Below are 15,868 nucleotides of genomic sequence, written 5' to 3'. Positions count from 1 at the left end.
GCCTGTTACTTGGATGCGTAGGACACTTTCCCTAAGCGAGTTTTCCTTTTTCCACAGATGACGAAGGAGCTACTCCTGTGAAGAGAAGACGGGTGAGCAGTGACGAGGAGCACACTGTAGATAGCTGTATCAGTGATACAAAGACTGAACCCCGGGAGGCGTTGACCCCAACGAGCACTTCGGATAACGAGACACGGGACTCTTCGATCATTGATCCAGGCACGGAGCAGGATCCTCCTTCCCCCGAGAACAGTTCTGTCAAAGAGTACAGAATGGAAGTTCCATCTTCATTTTCAGAAGACGTAATGTTAGCGACGCGCTCGCAGCACACGGAGGAGCAGGCAGGAAACGGTAAATTTGAAGAATGCAAAGAATTCAAAGACTTGCAGACTGCCAAGGATTCCATTGGAGCCGAGGAGGACTCGGAGTTCCCTTCCACATCCATTTCCGCGGTTTTATCTGACCTGGTGGATTTGAGGAGCTGTGACGGTCAAGCCTTAGCATCCCAGGACCCTGACACGGGTTTATCCATGACTTGTGGCCATTCCAGAGGACTCTTCAGTCACATGCAGCAGCATGACATTTTAGACATGCTGTGTAGGACCATTGAGTCGACGATTCACGTGGTCACAAGGATATCTGGAAAAGGAAACCAAGCTGCTTCTTGACATTAGATGGAGCATGTCTGCTTTTTTAACATTTTTTTCCTTCCCCCCCAAAACGCTGTTTGTATAAGTTTTGCTTATTTCTGTTTTGTGCTTCAGTTTGTCCAGTGCTTTCTGCTTGAATGGCAAGATAGATTTATATGCTTAATTCTTGGTCAGGCAGAACTCCAGATTTTTATTGTTTTTTCCTTTTTTTTCCTTTTTTTTTTTTTTTTTGCATCTACCGTACACTTTCTTAAAGGGCAATCAGATAATGGATATGCTTTATGTAATTAAGAGTTCACTGTAGTGGCTTTCATTTAATATGGGTGTCTGGGAGAACAGGGCCTCCTTGCCCTGTATAATGTAATTTAAACTTATGGCATTTTTACTGTGTATAATATGGTGTCCTCTGTGCCAGTTTTGTACCTTATAATAGAGGCAGATTGCCTCAGATCACTGTGGTTCTTATTATCAAAATTAAGTTTACTTGTATACTAAACAACCACAAGAAATTTGATTCTGTAAAGAATCCTCTTTAGCTGTGGCCTGGCAGTATATATATGGTGCTTTATTTAACAGAATACCTGTGGAGGAAATAAAGCACACTTGATGTAAAATTAATTGTTTTATTTTTATTGACATGATCAATTGCTATTCTGTGCACTTCATTAAACTGATTGTGATGACTTTTGTTTATAACATGTTGCTTCAGTCTTTGGATTTCTCATCAAAGACAACTTCAAAAATGACACAGGTGCAGAGAAATGGTGATCAAATGTATGTAATTTATGTAAATCGTGGTCCTTTTCTGGTTTACTTTGCATGAATGTTCTTGAAGGGATTGGTGGTTGCTTTTTTCCCTACTATTAGAGCACGAAGTGGTGGCAGAAGCCAGTGGAACTTTTAATGTTGTTCTGTTTAACCTGTGTTAGGCGTTTTCTCCTGCACCACTTGCAGACTCATCACCTTTCTCCCTGGGCCCCTCCGCCCGGCTGCTTCCTCGCTGTCCTCACACCATCTCCCCCAGACGCTGGAGCGACTCTCCCCTTTCCCTCTCGTTTCTCCTGTTACTTCTGAGCAATGGCCATTTCCTATGTGATCTTTCAGACTGTCTGTGATACTGGTTTTAATATCTGATTAAACTCCATTTTCAGCTTCATTTTCCAGTTGCTTAGCTCATTTTTCTATTGCCTTCATAACACATCTATGTGTTTTTCTCCCAAATTCCTTCATTCTGTCTGCCATTTAATGCAGGTTAGCATAATTTGTTTCGCCACTATTATGTGATGCTTTTGTGTCTCCTCTTTCTAGCTTTGAATCTACTTCTTTTACCACCTGTAATTAACTACTCGTATCTTTGAAGTTTACACTTTATATTCCCTTTTATTAACGTTTTTATTCCCGCATTTACAGCCACTAGATTGATGCTGGTGAGTAATTAAGTTGGTCTCCTTATTATTCAGGCATGAAGTAATGATGTTTTCACTCTCTTTAGGAATAATTACCCTTTTGATCAGCTTTTCCATAGATTGTAACTTTGGAGGAATCAACAGCTTCTCGTCTAAATGTCTACACAGTGAGTATCAGAATTCATCTACCACATCTTCTACCGAGCTTACCAGTATGTGGTTGGGTCTTCAGGAAGATACTTCCCAGCAACTGAAGCACCATTGGGTGAGTAATCCCAATTAATTACTCTTATTAAAAATGTGCATCTGATTTTTGGTAACGTCTGACTTCACCTCTCAGCTATTGCACTTTGTTGGCTTTAGCACCACAACTCTGTTACTGAAGAGCTGGATTCTATCTTTTGTGATGGCTATTTCTCATTATTTTGAAAGCCCTTTTTGAAGCATATACCAAGTATGAACAGTATCTAATAATTACTTCATAAATGATACAGAAGTAATACACCCTCCTTCCTCTTCCTCTTCCCAGATGAACATTAGCCCTTCTCTGCACAGCTGCCCGCTACTGACTAAACCCCTAAGTTATTTTTACAATGTTTTCCCCTACAGACCCCTGGATATGTGATTTGCAAATGCCGATTTTGCATTTTCCTGTGAATTATTTTCCCACAAACACAGAACTGCCTAATTCAAATCCCACTAGAAGTCCATTTGTTTGAGAACCATTTTCCATAACAAAGTTATAATTTCGGATCATGTTTCAGCGATGCGGTCCCATGGGGTTCAGTGCTTTTCCAAGTACCTTTGCACAACGCAACACGCACCGTACATAGAGCTGTGTGAGGCCAGCAGCTCCCTCTGCAACCTCTGGGAAAAGCTACATCAAATCTGACAAGATACTAAACCCCACATTGATTGGCTTTAATTGAATTACTATCCTGTAATTCTACATTTACAGAATACTAGCTTTTCTATTATTTTGCTTAAAAACTGTGTCATGGTTACGAAAGGTATAATTTTTCTTATGCTCTTCCCTTGCATTACCTTCCAGTTTCCCCCCTGAGCATTCCTGCAATTTTTACTGGGCATTTTTTCCCAATATTCAGGTTTTTAAACAAAAGTAAGCAGTACCTGCACAAATTTGTCTCCACTTCCATATTCTTGTTTGCACCTGTTTCTTTTCTTCCTGTGTCCCTCCCGATTTCTTCCATAGTATTTTCCATCTTTTACTGTAAATCAGTTTTTTGGTTTGTATTCCTCTGCTTTCAGTAATGTTTTAAAATCCCTTTCTTTGAAAACCCCCATCTTTAACTGGCTTCCTCAGTCTCTTAAAGCTTTTATTCTGACATGGCTCATCCCACCTCTCATTTAATACCACAAGCAAAACTCTTTTCCTGGTCCTGCTTTGTTGCTTCTTTCATACTGTCCTCTCTGCTCATTTGACTCCTTAAAAACACATGAATTCCAATAAATCTGAGCCTACTTCCCTCAAACTCTCTACATGTGTCTCCACGCCTGCTATTTCTCTTTTGTTATACTGGGAAAATTTTAGGATGGGGAAGCTTTTCACAGACATTTGTATTTAGAAAACAAACTATGTTTATGGTACTGTCATTTCCTTATGTGTGATACTATCATATCATTACCATCAAACCGTTAACTAAATAATATGTAATTCCTAACTCTGCTCCATCCAGCTCAAGGGCTGGGGATAACAAGTAGTTTAATATTTTTTGGTTTTATTAATATTATTATATTAAACTCTTGGAGACTCTCTGAGAAATGTTAGCACTCAGGAATAAGTTGTTTTGCCTCTCCCAGATGATGACTGTCCCCTTTATGCTGTGGCTGTCTTTGATTTTTCTCAGTTCCAGAATAACTGTGTGGAAAAACTGAACTTTCAGGTCAGCAATACAGGACTAAGTCAGCCAAGTTCCAGCACATACAGCGAGGATGGGAAGAGTGCAGGACTGCTGGTGAAGCAAAAGGAAAAATGTCCTTTTTTTGACTCTAAGGACAGTCATCAGGAGCTGTCTGCCCATTTTGTACACCAGGCTGGCCTACAAGCAGAATTAAAAGGTAGGTACTTTGTGGTTTTAGCTCAACAAAGCTTGTACAGATTGTCAAACTTACAGCTGTGCAGGCACGAAGGAAGAAGAATTGTGAAGGCAAGGTCATCTTTGGTTCACTCCCCTTTCCTTCAAGAGGAAACGAGGGCTGGCTGGGGCTGCTCCTCCTCACACAGTCCTGGACCTTCCTGCAGCAGCTGCTGAGTTTTCTGGGGGCTCTGGAAGTGAGTGGTGCAACACTGCAAACACAAGTAAGTCACTTCTTTTTTACCACTGATGACTGGCAATTGATCTAGTTGAACACTCCTGCTAATGGAAGGAGACATGAAAATTCAGACTAGCAAAACACAAGTCGTGGGCACTTGTGACCCTCAGACGGGTTTTTTAGTCAGGAAGGAAAACTGGGGAGCCAGTAGGATACACTGTTTGAAGAAACTTGGGATTGGATTTAACATCCTACCCCCATATGCCATATTGTCACAAAAATCCCTTGGGCAGTCTATAGACAAAACTGACCTCGGTCTTAAACCTAAATTTTCTATTTAAAGGTTGCCCTTTTGTCAACCAATGCTCTAAATCATTTTTGTGTTCCAAATGTTAGGGCCTTGTCCTTGAATATTTATCAAAAAAGGTAACAATTTTAGTATTTAGAAAAAAAAGATGCTAAAACATGACATTTCTGAAGAGGCTTTTTCCACCCTCTATGTGGACACCTAAAACACACACAGTGCGACCGTTAGTGACCAGTCTGTACGTCTGTCCTATCACTGTGAGGTGTTTGTTCCTGTTACTACAACAAACCTCCCTGAAGTTCAAAGAAAATAACTGACTGCAAACTTTTCAGAGAAAACCTCGCCTGTAGAAAAGAGGAGCACGTCTTTATCTTCCGGCTGATGCAAATTTATGAGTTATAAGGTTGACATACATTGGTGTCCTGTAAAAATAATATATATGGGACTTACTTAACTTCGATACATATTTAGTTTAGCAGAATCAGTTAATGGAGAAAATAAACTATGTAAAATCACGTATTTTATTGAGCCAACCATGTTTTTCAAAGGCAGCTTGCCCTTTTTTGGTCAATTTGTTTCAAATTGCATACTTAATTCATACATTTTATAAAGCCTTTGAGAATTAAGTTGTCCCTGGTAACCTCGGTGCAGTTTAATTAAGAATAACAATTATTTACTTCCAGTATTCCAAATGCTCTCCTGTCAAATTTCTCTAACAAAAGTTGCTCGCTTTAATTTGAGCTATGGAATTGCAGAGGGCCATGAATCACTTAAGTGGAAGGTTTACAGAACTGCAAAATGAAAGACTGGTTACTGTTTCCTCCATAATAAATTTCACACCGAGGTCAAGTAAGGGAGTCCAGTGCATGCAGACTTAAGCGGTAACTGCCATACCAACCCAAATTACATGACATTAATTATCTTTCCCTAAAACTGCCTACAGCATTAGAAACAAATTCAGCCTGCAGTTAAAGCAATCTTAAGAAGTATTTAAAGAGGCTGTAAACTATATCCCCCCACATTTCTCCAAAGATCTAATCAGCAGTTTTATAATCCCTTTCAGCTCCCCTCTGATGGGCACCCATCTCCTAGAAGGACTTCATTTTGCCACTCAATACATTGAATATTCAAGAACTACAAATGCTTCCTTTCGATTCACGTAGCTTACCTGCCTGTGACAGCAGTGCTCTACTGCAGCTCAATCGTAATTGCTCTCTGAAGTCGCGGGCAAACAGATCAGTTTCCGCAAGTAAAGTTGTTTATAATACATAGTCTGACTTACTCCCCACGTCATTCACTAGAAATCCATAAATAATGCTTAAATTATATACAGTATTATAGCAGTGGGTCTTTATTCTTTCCCCAAATAAATTACTTTGAAGTTAACCCAGTATAAAAAGTAATGCCCTAAAAACAAAAATACAGTGCTGTTCTCATTCCATGGTGTCTTGGGATTGTTGCAGTAAAATACGTATTTCTTCAAAATACTGCTGTTTCCAGCATCGTCTTGTACTTTCTTCATTAGAGACGGGAACTCCTTTGCACTCTAACTGCAGTTCCGTTTGAGCAGCCAGATCCTTGAAATTCAAGGCAACCATCGCATAATGTTCTAAAGGAAGAAAATACGACATTTCAGTAAAGTGCTTTTAAAGGCTTACATTTGTTGTTGATAATTTCCTATCTATCTGCTTTTGCGCGTGCCTGAGCAAGGCCTGTTTTCACAGGTGACAACTGCTACAGCCACCAGGCTGTTCTGCAAAGAACACAGACGGAGCTCCCGGTTAGCACAGCTGTCACCTGTCGTGTTTGTTCCTTCTCCCCACCAAGTGTCACCTCTGTTAGAGGTCCTGAGCGAGACTCACCATCAGGCCAGCTTCTACACCTCCACTTCAGGACAATTCTTTGGTTTGGGACCTGTAAGGAGAGAAGGAGGTTCTCCTCAGCAGAGTTTGAGATAATTCATGTTATGACTGCTCGATGACAATTCTCCCGAAAAACAAGGAGATGAGTATCGTCTTATGTAATAGCAGTAGACACGTGCGTGTATACAATATACAAAGATTGTGTTTTTAAATAAACTGTTTTCATCAAGCTCTCAGTTTGCTGCATTCCTGTGGTTTGTTCCCCCTGTGGGAAAAGGCCATGATGATTAATGACTAAACATTATACATGGGCTTAAGTTTATATTTTGACTGTTCCATTTAAATAGTTCCTCATCTAATTGTATTGACATCCCTCAGCTTCCCTAATGAGATGTTACCACTGCAGCCAATCTCAGGTGTTACACTTCTGCAGTGTGAACGTTTTCAGACTGGGCCATTTCTGGAGTGAACAAACCTTTTATTACCTTGAACTGAGAATCCAATTTTCCACAGCTTTGCTTTTTCAAAAGTTGTCCAATTGTCAGTGACACTTACTGCCCATCATCTGGATGGACATAAGATACCAAGTCTAAGGTCAGCAAATGTGAAAATTATTTTTCAGAGATTTCAAAAATGGAGCTGAGCTCTAATTATCAATTCTTCAGTTCTATTTGCGAAAGCATTCAATCAGGAAGAGTGTAACATTTGCTCTGAGTAGAATAGAGATCATTTCTCCAGTTCCATGAAGAACTGATAGGCATTTGGGAGATAAACCTGCTTTCTCACTCCTCCTAGTAAAAAAGGATAGTGCTGAGAGCTTTCTCCGCCCCGTGCAGGTCATTACGTATAGTCAGCAACTGCTCTTTTGATGGGGAAATTACACAATAGCATTTTTTTTGGCTTTGAAATAGAGAAACTGACGCTATCTTTCAGCTCAGAGTCTTAACACCCCCCCTCATATCGCCCCCCCAATTTTTAAAGTGCAAAGTAGGAGCTTTTTACCAGTTCTGCATATTCACCACTGACAAAGCCATCGAACATCTGAAGTTTGCCTCCTTTCTCAGCTTCAACCACGGCAGGACATTTAGAAAACTTCTGTACCAACTAGGAAAAAGAATAGAGCACAAGTCAGTTAACTACAAATGTATACTATTATGTAATGCACCACATTATCAGACAAACAAGGTTTGCTGAAGAAATTAAACAGTAATCTACCTAAGAGTCTAAGTACTAATCAGGCTTTTCATTTTATACAGCCCTGGGATCTGTGGTTTAGCAAGGGCCAGTGAGGGCACAGAATGACACTAAATGCTGAGAAGCCTCTGATGGTAAAGATGCAAAGACTCCAGCCACCTGCAAGGGGCATGGACAACGCACATATTATACATACGTACATGCAGACACGCACAGACACGACTTGCTGAAACTAACTGGAAATGAGGTCAGAGCCATTATTGTGTCCCACTGGTACTATTGGGATGCTAATATAAAGGTCTCTGATACTAGTCCAGGCACTTTTGAAGGATGCAAACATAAAATCAGTAATTTATTTTTTTTAATCCAATAGTTAATCTAATTAACATGCATCTGTGCCATTACTGAGCACTTCAAGCTCCTGAATAGCAAGTACTTAAATAAAACCACTAAGTTTTTTCTACCTAGCAAAGTGTGAACTGCATACAAACTACATAAAGATGCAGCTTTGCTTGTTTAGTTGGCTCTTCTTCCTAGTAAGGTAGCAACTGGCAAAAAAAAAAAAAGGTCTAAGCCACTCTAAAAATTAATCTCTCATTAAAAAGTGGAATGATGCTACTGCCACCTTCTAGTGCTTGCTGACTGCTATCGCAAGAACTTGACAACTTGTCAACGAGGTCAGCTACCCAGACTTTGTTCCTAAACTGACACGCTGCCTCAGCAACTGTCACCTCCTTTTGCTTTTTCACCACTCAAATGCCGCAGTTGCTTAAAAGATGAAACTTTCAACAAAAATTGAAGAGCAAATAATGACAACAGAACGACAAACACTCAGTGAAGTCACAAGAAAAGGGCAGCACATGAAACCTTCAGTTTCTGGACAATCACATCTCTTTTTTTAATGTACTTAAGGAGTATTATCTGTACTGGACACTAGAAATATGACACGTTATTATTTACACAACTACTCAGATACAACAGCATCTGCAGTAAGTTATATTGCTACTGAAAGTATCACTTACTTCCTTAGTTGTGAAGATGCTATAAAGTTCATCTGCTGCAGAGTTGAAGATTTCTCTCATAAGTATCTTCACTGTTGGAATTTTTACACCAACTATATCCAAAGACTGTGGTGAAATAGAATCCTGTAAAGCAAACAATATTCACATCAATGAGTGCAAGATCAAACATCTAGAAATTCCAGAATGCAGGACTGTTGTTACCTGTGCATTCTTATACTGTGCTGTGAACATTCATTCATTATACAACCTACTGCCATATTCATTTAACAGTATTATTAATCAGTACTCACTAAATTAAGTTACATAAATTATGAGAGTGTGATTTGCTCCAAAGACACCTGAAGTTAACTTCAGACTGGGGGACAGAAATGCTGCCCTTCTCCTCCTGTGCCCAGGATCTGTGACATGTCATTTCAATATTACAGGCCCTGAGCACAGAGATCAGGGGGCAGTTCCACCCCGCAGGCTTTCACTTTTGCAGATAATCACAAGAATATTCAATTGTTGCCACAGCAAAATCTGTATGGACTACATTTATGGCAATGTTAAATTCATACACTTAAAGCCAACATACCTGCACGGTGTTCCCAATCAGTTCTCGCTCAGCGGCCAGCTCCTGACCAACAGTCGCTTTTGTTGGCAGAATCATTCCCAAGGTGAACTCTGTAAAGAAACACACTTTTCAGTATGACATTGAGCTGTACAGCCACCCTGACATTCAGATATGTAATGAAGATTGCTGGGTAGAACTGTGGAGAACAGGAGCACAGAATGGGACGTACTCCAAGCCAGAGTTGCCCCACCTTACCCATATGTTTTTATTAGCCACAGAGTCTAACAGCAATTTCCATTAAAAACATGTTTTTTTCAAAGTTACCTGACCCAAAATTAGTAACATGTGCTCATTAAAGAATGCACCATCTTCCAAGAACTTCTGAACAGCGTCCAACCAGTCAGTCCGCAGGTCACTGCAGTCAGTATGTGTAACACAACACAGCCTACAGAAACTTCTGGACACTGTCACGACGTTTGATAGCAAGTCAAATTTTGACTGGCAGGACTAACTTATCTCAGCCAGTGACAACTCAAAACACTACAAACCCGAAGACTTCTCAACATATTGCCACTCTATTCAAGAAAGACAACTGCATTAAACCAAACCTAACATACTGGTTTTAATTACCTGTTTTAAGTGCTTTCAGGTAATCTCTCAGGGCCTCTCTGACTTTTGTGGTTCCTTCAGTTCTCATAAGTTCCTTCAGAACATCGCCTTCCCCTTTCTTTTTGCTAACGTTTATCTAAAAACAGAAAAATTACATTATCTAAGCAGCACGTAAACACAAGCCTTTTGGATTCTGGCAACAAAGTATTTTGGCTTTGTTTACTATATTCAGAGGACAGCTCCAATTTCAAGTTCATTATCTTCTCAGTATCTCCTACCTTTCCTAAAATAAGTCCTCTTGGGTTTTGACTTCCATAAATGTTGTATCTCACCTCCACAGTAGCTTAGTCAGGCTTATCAAGTATAAACAGAGCTGCCTACTACACAACAGAGGTTGAGGAATCTGCGGAAGTGACAGTATCAACTGCTACACAACCAACAAGGAGATTCCTCAAGTTCTTATGTTCTTTGGGGAGATGAGAGGGTGATGGTTTAAAACCATAACAAGCAGAGTTCTTCTCAAATTTGTAGTTAGTATATCATCACAAACAATAATTAGCAAAGAAAATTATGCATATTCCTAGTAGGCAAATTTGAGAACAGAGCTAAGTCATTATTCCAATTATAAAAATGAAAACATAAAATAAACTATGCAAGTGTAATTACCCCACTTAATCACAGGATAAATCAAAAATATGATGCCTATATGCTGATTAAGGCTTTCTTTAAGAATTCTGAACCTATATAGCCATATCAGTATTTCACACCTACCTCTGTATCATCTACCTCATTTTCTTCTGACAGGTTAGGAATTTCAACAGATCCCTTATGTTTCTCACCAGACTCTTTCACTGTACCTGTATTAACATAATGAATTCTTAAATGCATTATTAAAAACTATTTCCCCCATAGCAAGAATTTTATGCTTGGAAATGAGTTGTACAAAAGAGTTACTTGAAGTAAGTTGTCCAGAATCTAATTTAAAGGAACTAAATAGCATCCAAAAGTCTCAAATGTGTCAGTACTTTTCGCATTCTCAGAACTGTGTTTTCCCGTTCAGAAGCATCCAGCTACGTAAAAGCACACAGGTACATCTGCTCACTCAGCGCTACCCTTCTGCTGCTCTCACCTGCAACCCTCAGCTGTCCCAATGCTCTCTGCTTCCAACATCCGCCAACACAAAATGTGAATCTAAACAAGGGCAGGGGAAAAACCACCTCCTCTTCCCTTAAATTTGTCTGCCTTTTATGCAGAAGCTCCCTCGAATGCCAACTATTCCTTCTTGAATACCTGAAAAGCTCCCAATATACAGGCATGTTACCATAAAATGTATGTATGTGTAATAGACAGGTATACAATTGAATTTTTTTACAAATAGGAAACTTCACATGCAATTTTTTTAGCACACTTGTCGTTACTCTTAATAGCTTTGCTGCGAGCTGCCAGTCATCACTGTGCACATCAGAAAGACTTTGCAAGAACAGAAATTACGCTCCGTGTCTGCATCCTGCTGGGCAAAGGCCCACTGACGCTTACGTACACGGCTCTGTGAACGTGCTCTGGGACAGGAAACCCAGACTGTATTTCATTGCCTCAGACCTTACCGTGAAAAGGCTGAATTTAAGGTCTGACACTTTTTTTCATTACACTGAAAAGTCTGTCCCCTTGCCTTGCAAAAACATTTAGTTAGTTATTTAAACTCTTTCACTATCTGGAAAGCAATAGCAGAAACATGCAGCTCTACCCCAAATCCAGTTATCTTCATACTGTTCTATCAGCTTAGTTGTGAAAACATACGAAACACAACAGCAAGCTTTATCCATAAGCAAAACTCTAAAAAGCAAACAAACCGTGTTAAGCATGACTGCAAAAGGGGAATTATCACAAAGATAGACATAATATTTCTTTGGATTCTCATACCTTCAAAGGAGTTACCTAGACTAAATATCACCCTCATTATTTTTAATTACTACCCTGAAATGACCACCATGCTATAAGGGGCATTGTACACGGATATAACCTAACATGCTTCTGGTCAAGATCACACAAACACACACTCGGATGTTTCTTAGCAAGAAAAAAAGTGAATGATGGTTAATAACGCAAAGTGGGGTACGGTGCAAAGACCCCTTGCTAGTCAGGAGCTAAATCAATGAAGCATCGAGCAGTACACAAAGTCTGTTAATCCAGAGGGAGACAAGCACATTCACACAGTGAAGAGCTGAACTAGAAGATCACTCTTGGGCTTCTCAAAGTCTCCCCGGAGAACCAGTCAGCTCAAGCACAAAGCCACGTGAACTAGTTAATTATACAGCTAAAACACTTCTGTGCCCAACACAAATCACATGCATCTCCCTCAGCTTCCCCGCTTTCTGCCAGTTCCGGGTTTAGTACAGGCAAAACCACACAGTGTTCTCTTTGCAGATAATAAAACAAGTCTTATTTTCAGCTACCCTCCCCAAAAGGAAGTGCAAGCATGCAGGAAGAAGTTTTTAGGAGCAAAACACAAACCGGGCTTCTATCCATTCAACTAATTTATTAACAATTTTCACAAGTCTTAAAGATTCCCAAATAACACAGGCCAGATGACAAATTTAAATACATAAAAGCAGTACACAATATTTTTTTTCCCATTCAAAAACCTGCCTGACCAAGGGACTAAAGCAGATGCATCTGTGCCGGAGAGCAAAGTCCCATCAGTTAACAGAGCTGACTGGTCAGCCTTACACAGGCAGAATGTTGGTACAGCTTTGCATTTTAGTATCACTGCAATGTAAGCAAACCTATTACCTTTTTATCAAACAACCAAATTATTTGTTTGAATCCCGTGGGACTCCAATAACAGACCTAAGAATAAATGATTTTTTGTTTCTTGTCAATCCACTGTTTTAGAAAATGACTAGTGAAAGCACATCTCAGGAAGACCTACCTATAAACACACCATTGAAATACCTAGTTTTAAAAGGACATACATGTTTTCCTAAAGCTTCCATCACAATGTAGAATAAATCTACTAAAATCCTCACCACATCTTCAAATAAATGACAGAACCGTTTTGCTCAATTTTAGTGCCATTAAGTACCCTTAGTTCCTCAGTTTCCTGTTGCTCTGTAATCTAAGTCACTAAGGGCAATGTTTTTCCAAGATCAGACTTTTCAAATTGGCTGCATATTTCAGAATTTATATAATCTGTTTCTTATGTACTGAGATTTTAATCACAGCTTCAATTACTAGTTATCCTAGAAGACTTGCAGAGGAAATAAAAAGAGCAATTAGCGTTTTTAGCAGTTCAGTCTGAACTCTCCTTTCTAAGTCAGAGCTCCCAGAAAACACACGACATCATGGCTGTCAAATTAAAAAAAAATCAGCCTCAGCTCTTTCAGAACTTTACTGTGTAGTAACAAACTCCTTTAAAACTAAGCTCTCAAAGACAGTGCTAGAGTTAGGTTATAGTTGGACTCAATGATCCTGAGGGTCTCTTCCAACTGAAATGATTCTACGCTTCTACTCACCCCTCAGCGCAACACTGAAATGAGCAAAGTATCTACTAAAAATTATAGTTAAATGCTGAAAAGCATGAAGACCGAACAGAGGAAAAATAATTTAGAAAGAATTTATACAGAAATATCTGCCTACTGCTATGCCTCATACACTGAGATAAAAACAAACCAACCAATATTTTAAAAGTATATGATTTTAGCTTATCTTGAAAAAAATCAAAAAGCTGATTACAATTATTTAATGAACTGCACTGACGTAAACTGCACAACACAGCATGATGTTTGCCTTCCTCCGTTAACATTTAGATCACAACTGCTAAGCGTGTTCTTAGTTTATAATACACTTGTAACATTTAAAACATAGTTAACTATCAACATGAACAAAAATAAATAAATAACAATACTTCTTTAAGTCCCCTGTTATTGTGGGAGCAGACTTCAATACCCAATCTGTTCAAATAGGAGCATTGGTCTCTGCATCAAAATAAATGTTATAATCCCAGTTGGCCAAACCAGTAAAACCAGTCACTGAGAAACTGCACTGGAAAGGAGAAGCGCAAAACGCAGCCAGCGGCACCTGAACACCGATCCACAGCCTACAGCCCTGTTTTGGGGCACAGGAACTAAGAGGGGAACACTAAGTATGGCCCTTGGTATTGCCACCTCCTGTAGTAAGTCCTAAGGCCTAAGAAATAGGTAAAGTATTTTGGAGAGGAACAACCTGTCATTTGGCGTTACATCCATGTACAATTTGCCCGTACAAGCGCTTTTTATCAGCTCTTCCTACTTCTTACTCCAACGCGCGAGTTTTAAGCATCTACTAAACGAAAATAATTCCTTGATGTTACCAAAAGATACATTTTCGGGTCGCTCTGCAAATAAAGAGCTGCCATAGGACAAGCACAGTGGAGGATGAACCTCCAAGAGCTGGTGTTGCGAGCAGATGTAGCACAACAAAAATGCACAGGCAATACCAGCATTACCCCAAATTATCCAGAATTGTTTCCTTATTCCCACTGAACGGGTTCTTCCTCGGGTAACTCATTATCCTCAGTGTAAACTACACTAAATTTTTTGAAACATCTGCACCTCCACACTTAGTTTCTCCTGTTTCCTCCTATGCACACGCATTAGCACACAGCTGCAATCTCTGCACATTAGGAAAGTAAAACAGTTCAAGCATGTTATTGTAAGTGTAAATAGAAGTATTTACTTCTTGCAAAGTAAAATGAGTAATACTGTGCTGTGAAAATAATGCTAAGGAAGGTGTATAGCATAAAAAAATTGAAGGGGGAAAAGACACACGCTAGGGTTTCAAGATCATTTAAAAATAAGCATTTATAAGATGTCAGGCCCACGCGTCTCCTGCAATCATCCCTACGACTGTGATTCACTCCAGTGAACCGCAAGGAGACCGTTTTCCGACCAAAGGAGACAGCTGACTTTACAAAGTGATCACCCAGAGTAAATCCGCTTTGCAAACACCAGGACAAACTGGAAGTTTGTCTGTTTCCTGCCACGAGGGCCGGGAAAAGCTCCGCAAGCCCGGGGGAGCCTCCCCCGCCCCAGGCTGAGGCTCCTCATCCCCCCGGGGCCTGAGCCTGAGGAAGCCCCGCAGACAAACGCCGCAGGGGGGCCCGGCAGCGGCCCCCGCCACGCCGGGCCCCTCAGAGCCGCCCCTCGCCCCCCGTACCTCTCCAGCTGAGGCGCAGGTTCCACTCGTAGAAGAAGATGAGTTTCCCTTTGCGGCTGCTGCAGGACGCTTCCCCTTCCAGCTGCTTCAGCTCGCTGATCTCGCAGCGCCCGGCGTCCCCTTCCACCGCCAGCCCCACCAGCACCTCCCGCAGCTTGCTCTTGGACCAGCTGGTCGCGTCCCGCTCCGTCCTGCGCCGGGAAGCGGGGCCGTTAAGCGCTGTGTCCCCCCCGCCCGCTCCCCTCACAACATCCCCTCACAGACTCTCCCGCCTCACGGAGCCCAACGGCCGCGCCGCGCGCCTCACCAGTGCCAGTTGTTGACGTTGGTGGCGTCCGCGCGCTCCTCCACGATCCAGCGCGGGTCCCCCTGCCCCCACTTGGCCATGGCGCTGTCCCCCCCAGCCCGCCCTCCTGCCCTCCCCTCACCGCCCGGCCCGGCCCGGCCCCGCCGCTGCGCCACGGCCGCCGCAGCGCCCGCCTCCGCCCCGCCGCTTCCGCCCGCCGGCCGCCCCGCCAGAACCTGCCAGAAAGTTCGAGGCCGCGCCGCCCTTCTCCCCGCTCCCCCCCCGCTCCCGGCACCTCACAGCCCACGCGGAGCCCCGCTCGCTCCTTGGCGGCGTCGGGGCGGCTCGTCCTCCGTCAAACCGCCGGAGAGTCTCCTCAGGGGCGACCGGCTGCTCCGCGGCGCCCTGCGGGGAGGAAAAGCGCCGTGTAACCAGACAAACAGCAGCCACTGGGTTCAAAAAAACGGGCGGTTTTGTGCAAAATGTAGGAAACAATCACTTCGCAAATATAA

The 15,868-nt window shown here is 41.6% G+C and overlaps 2 protein-coding genes across 8 annotated transcripts in view; one reads left to right on the top strand and one right to left on the bottom strand.

Annotated features, from left to right (window-relative positions):
• USP34 (ubiquitin specific peptidase 34) overlaps window positions 1–1,346 on the top strand; it is a 120,508-nt gene extending 119,162 nt beyond the window's left edge. For all 7 annotated transcript variants that reach the window (XM_082048245.1, XM_082048244.1, XM_082048248.1 and 4 more), the window contains one exon: window positions 58–1,346. In XM_082048245.1, the coding sequence (XP_081904371.1) occupies window positions 58–668 (611 nt within the window). In that variant the 3' untranslated portion in view covers window positions 669–1,346. The remainder of the gene's footprint in view (window positions 1–57) is intronic.
• Window positions 1,347–5,974: 4,628 nt separating this feature from the next.
• On the bottom strand, window positions 5,975–15,470 carry AHSA1 (activator of HSP90 ATPase activity 1). The gene is made up of 9 exons (XM_082048257.1): window positions 15,378–15,470; window positions 15,071–15,261; window positions 10,649–10,734; window positions 9,899–10,013; window positions 9,290–9,378; window positions 8,716–8,838; window positions 7,502–7,603; window positions 6,500–6,551; window positions 5,975–6,246 (listed from the first exon to the last, which is right to left on the bottom strand). The coding sequence occupies exons 1-9, from the start codon at window positions 15,455–15,457 to the stop codon at window positions 6,071–6,073; spliced, it is 1,014 nt and encodes a 337-aa protein (XP_081904383.1). The 5' UTR covers window positions 15,458–15,470; the 3' UTR covers window positions 5,975–6,070.
• Window positions 15,471–15,868: the final 398 nt, after the last annotated feature.

Source organism: Streptopelia decaocto, assembly GCF_964273445.1.
Source record: "Streptopelia decaocto genome assembly, chromosome: 3".
Lineage (NCBI taxonomy): Eukaryota > Metazoa > Chordata > Aves > Columbiformes > Columbidae > Streptopelia > Streptopelia decaocto.
The sequence above is the reverse complement of the archived record's forward strand: the minus strand, read 5'-3'. Positions and strand labels throughout refer to the sequence as shown.

Coding starts and splice junctions, on each gene's coding strand:
- AHSA1 (XM_082048257.1), bottom strand. CDS start 15,457: ATGGCCAAGTGGGGGCAGGGGGACCCGCGCTGGATCGTGGAGGAGCGC. Junction 10,735..15,070: donor CCTGCGCCTCAGCTGGAGAG/GTACGGGGGGCG, acceptor ATGTTAATACAG/GTACAGTGAAAGAGTCTGGT. Junction 6,247..6,499: donor GTGTAGAAGCTGGCCTGATG/GTGAGTCTCGCT, acceptor TTCTTCCTTTAG/AACATTATGCGATGGTTGCC.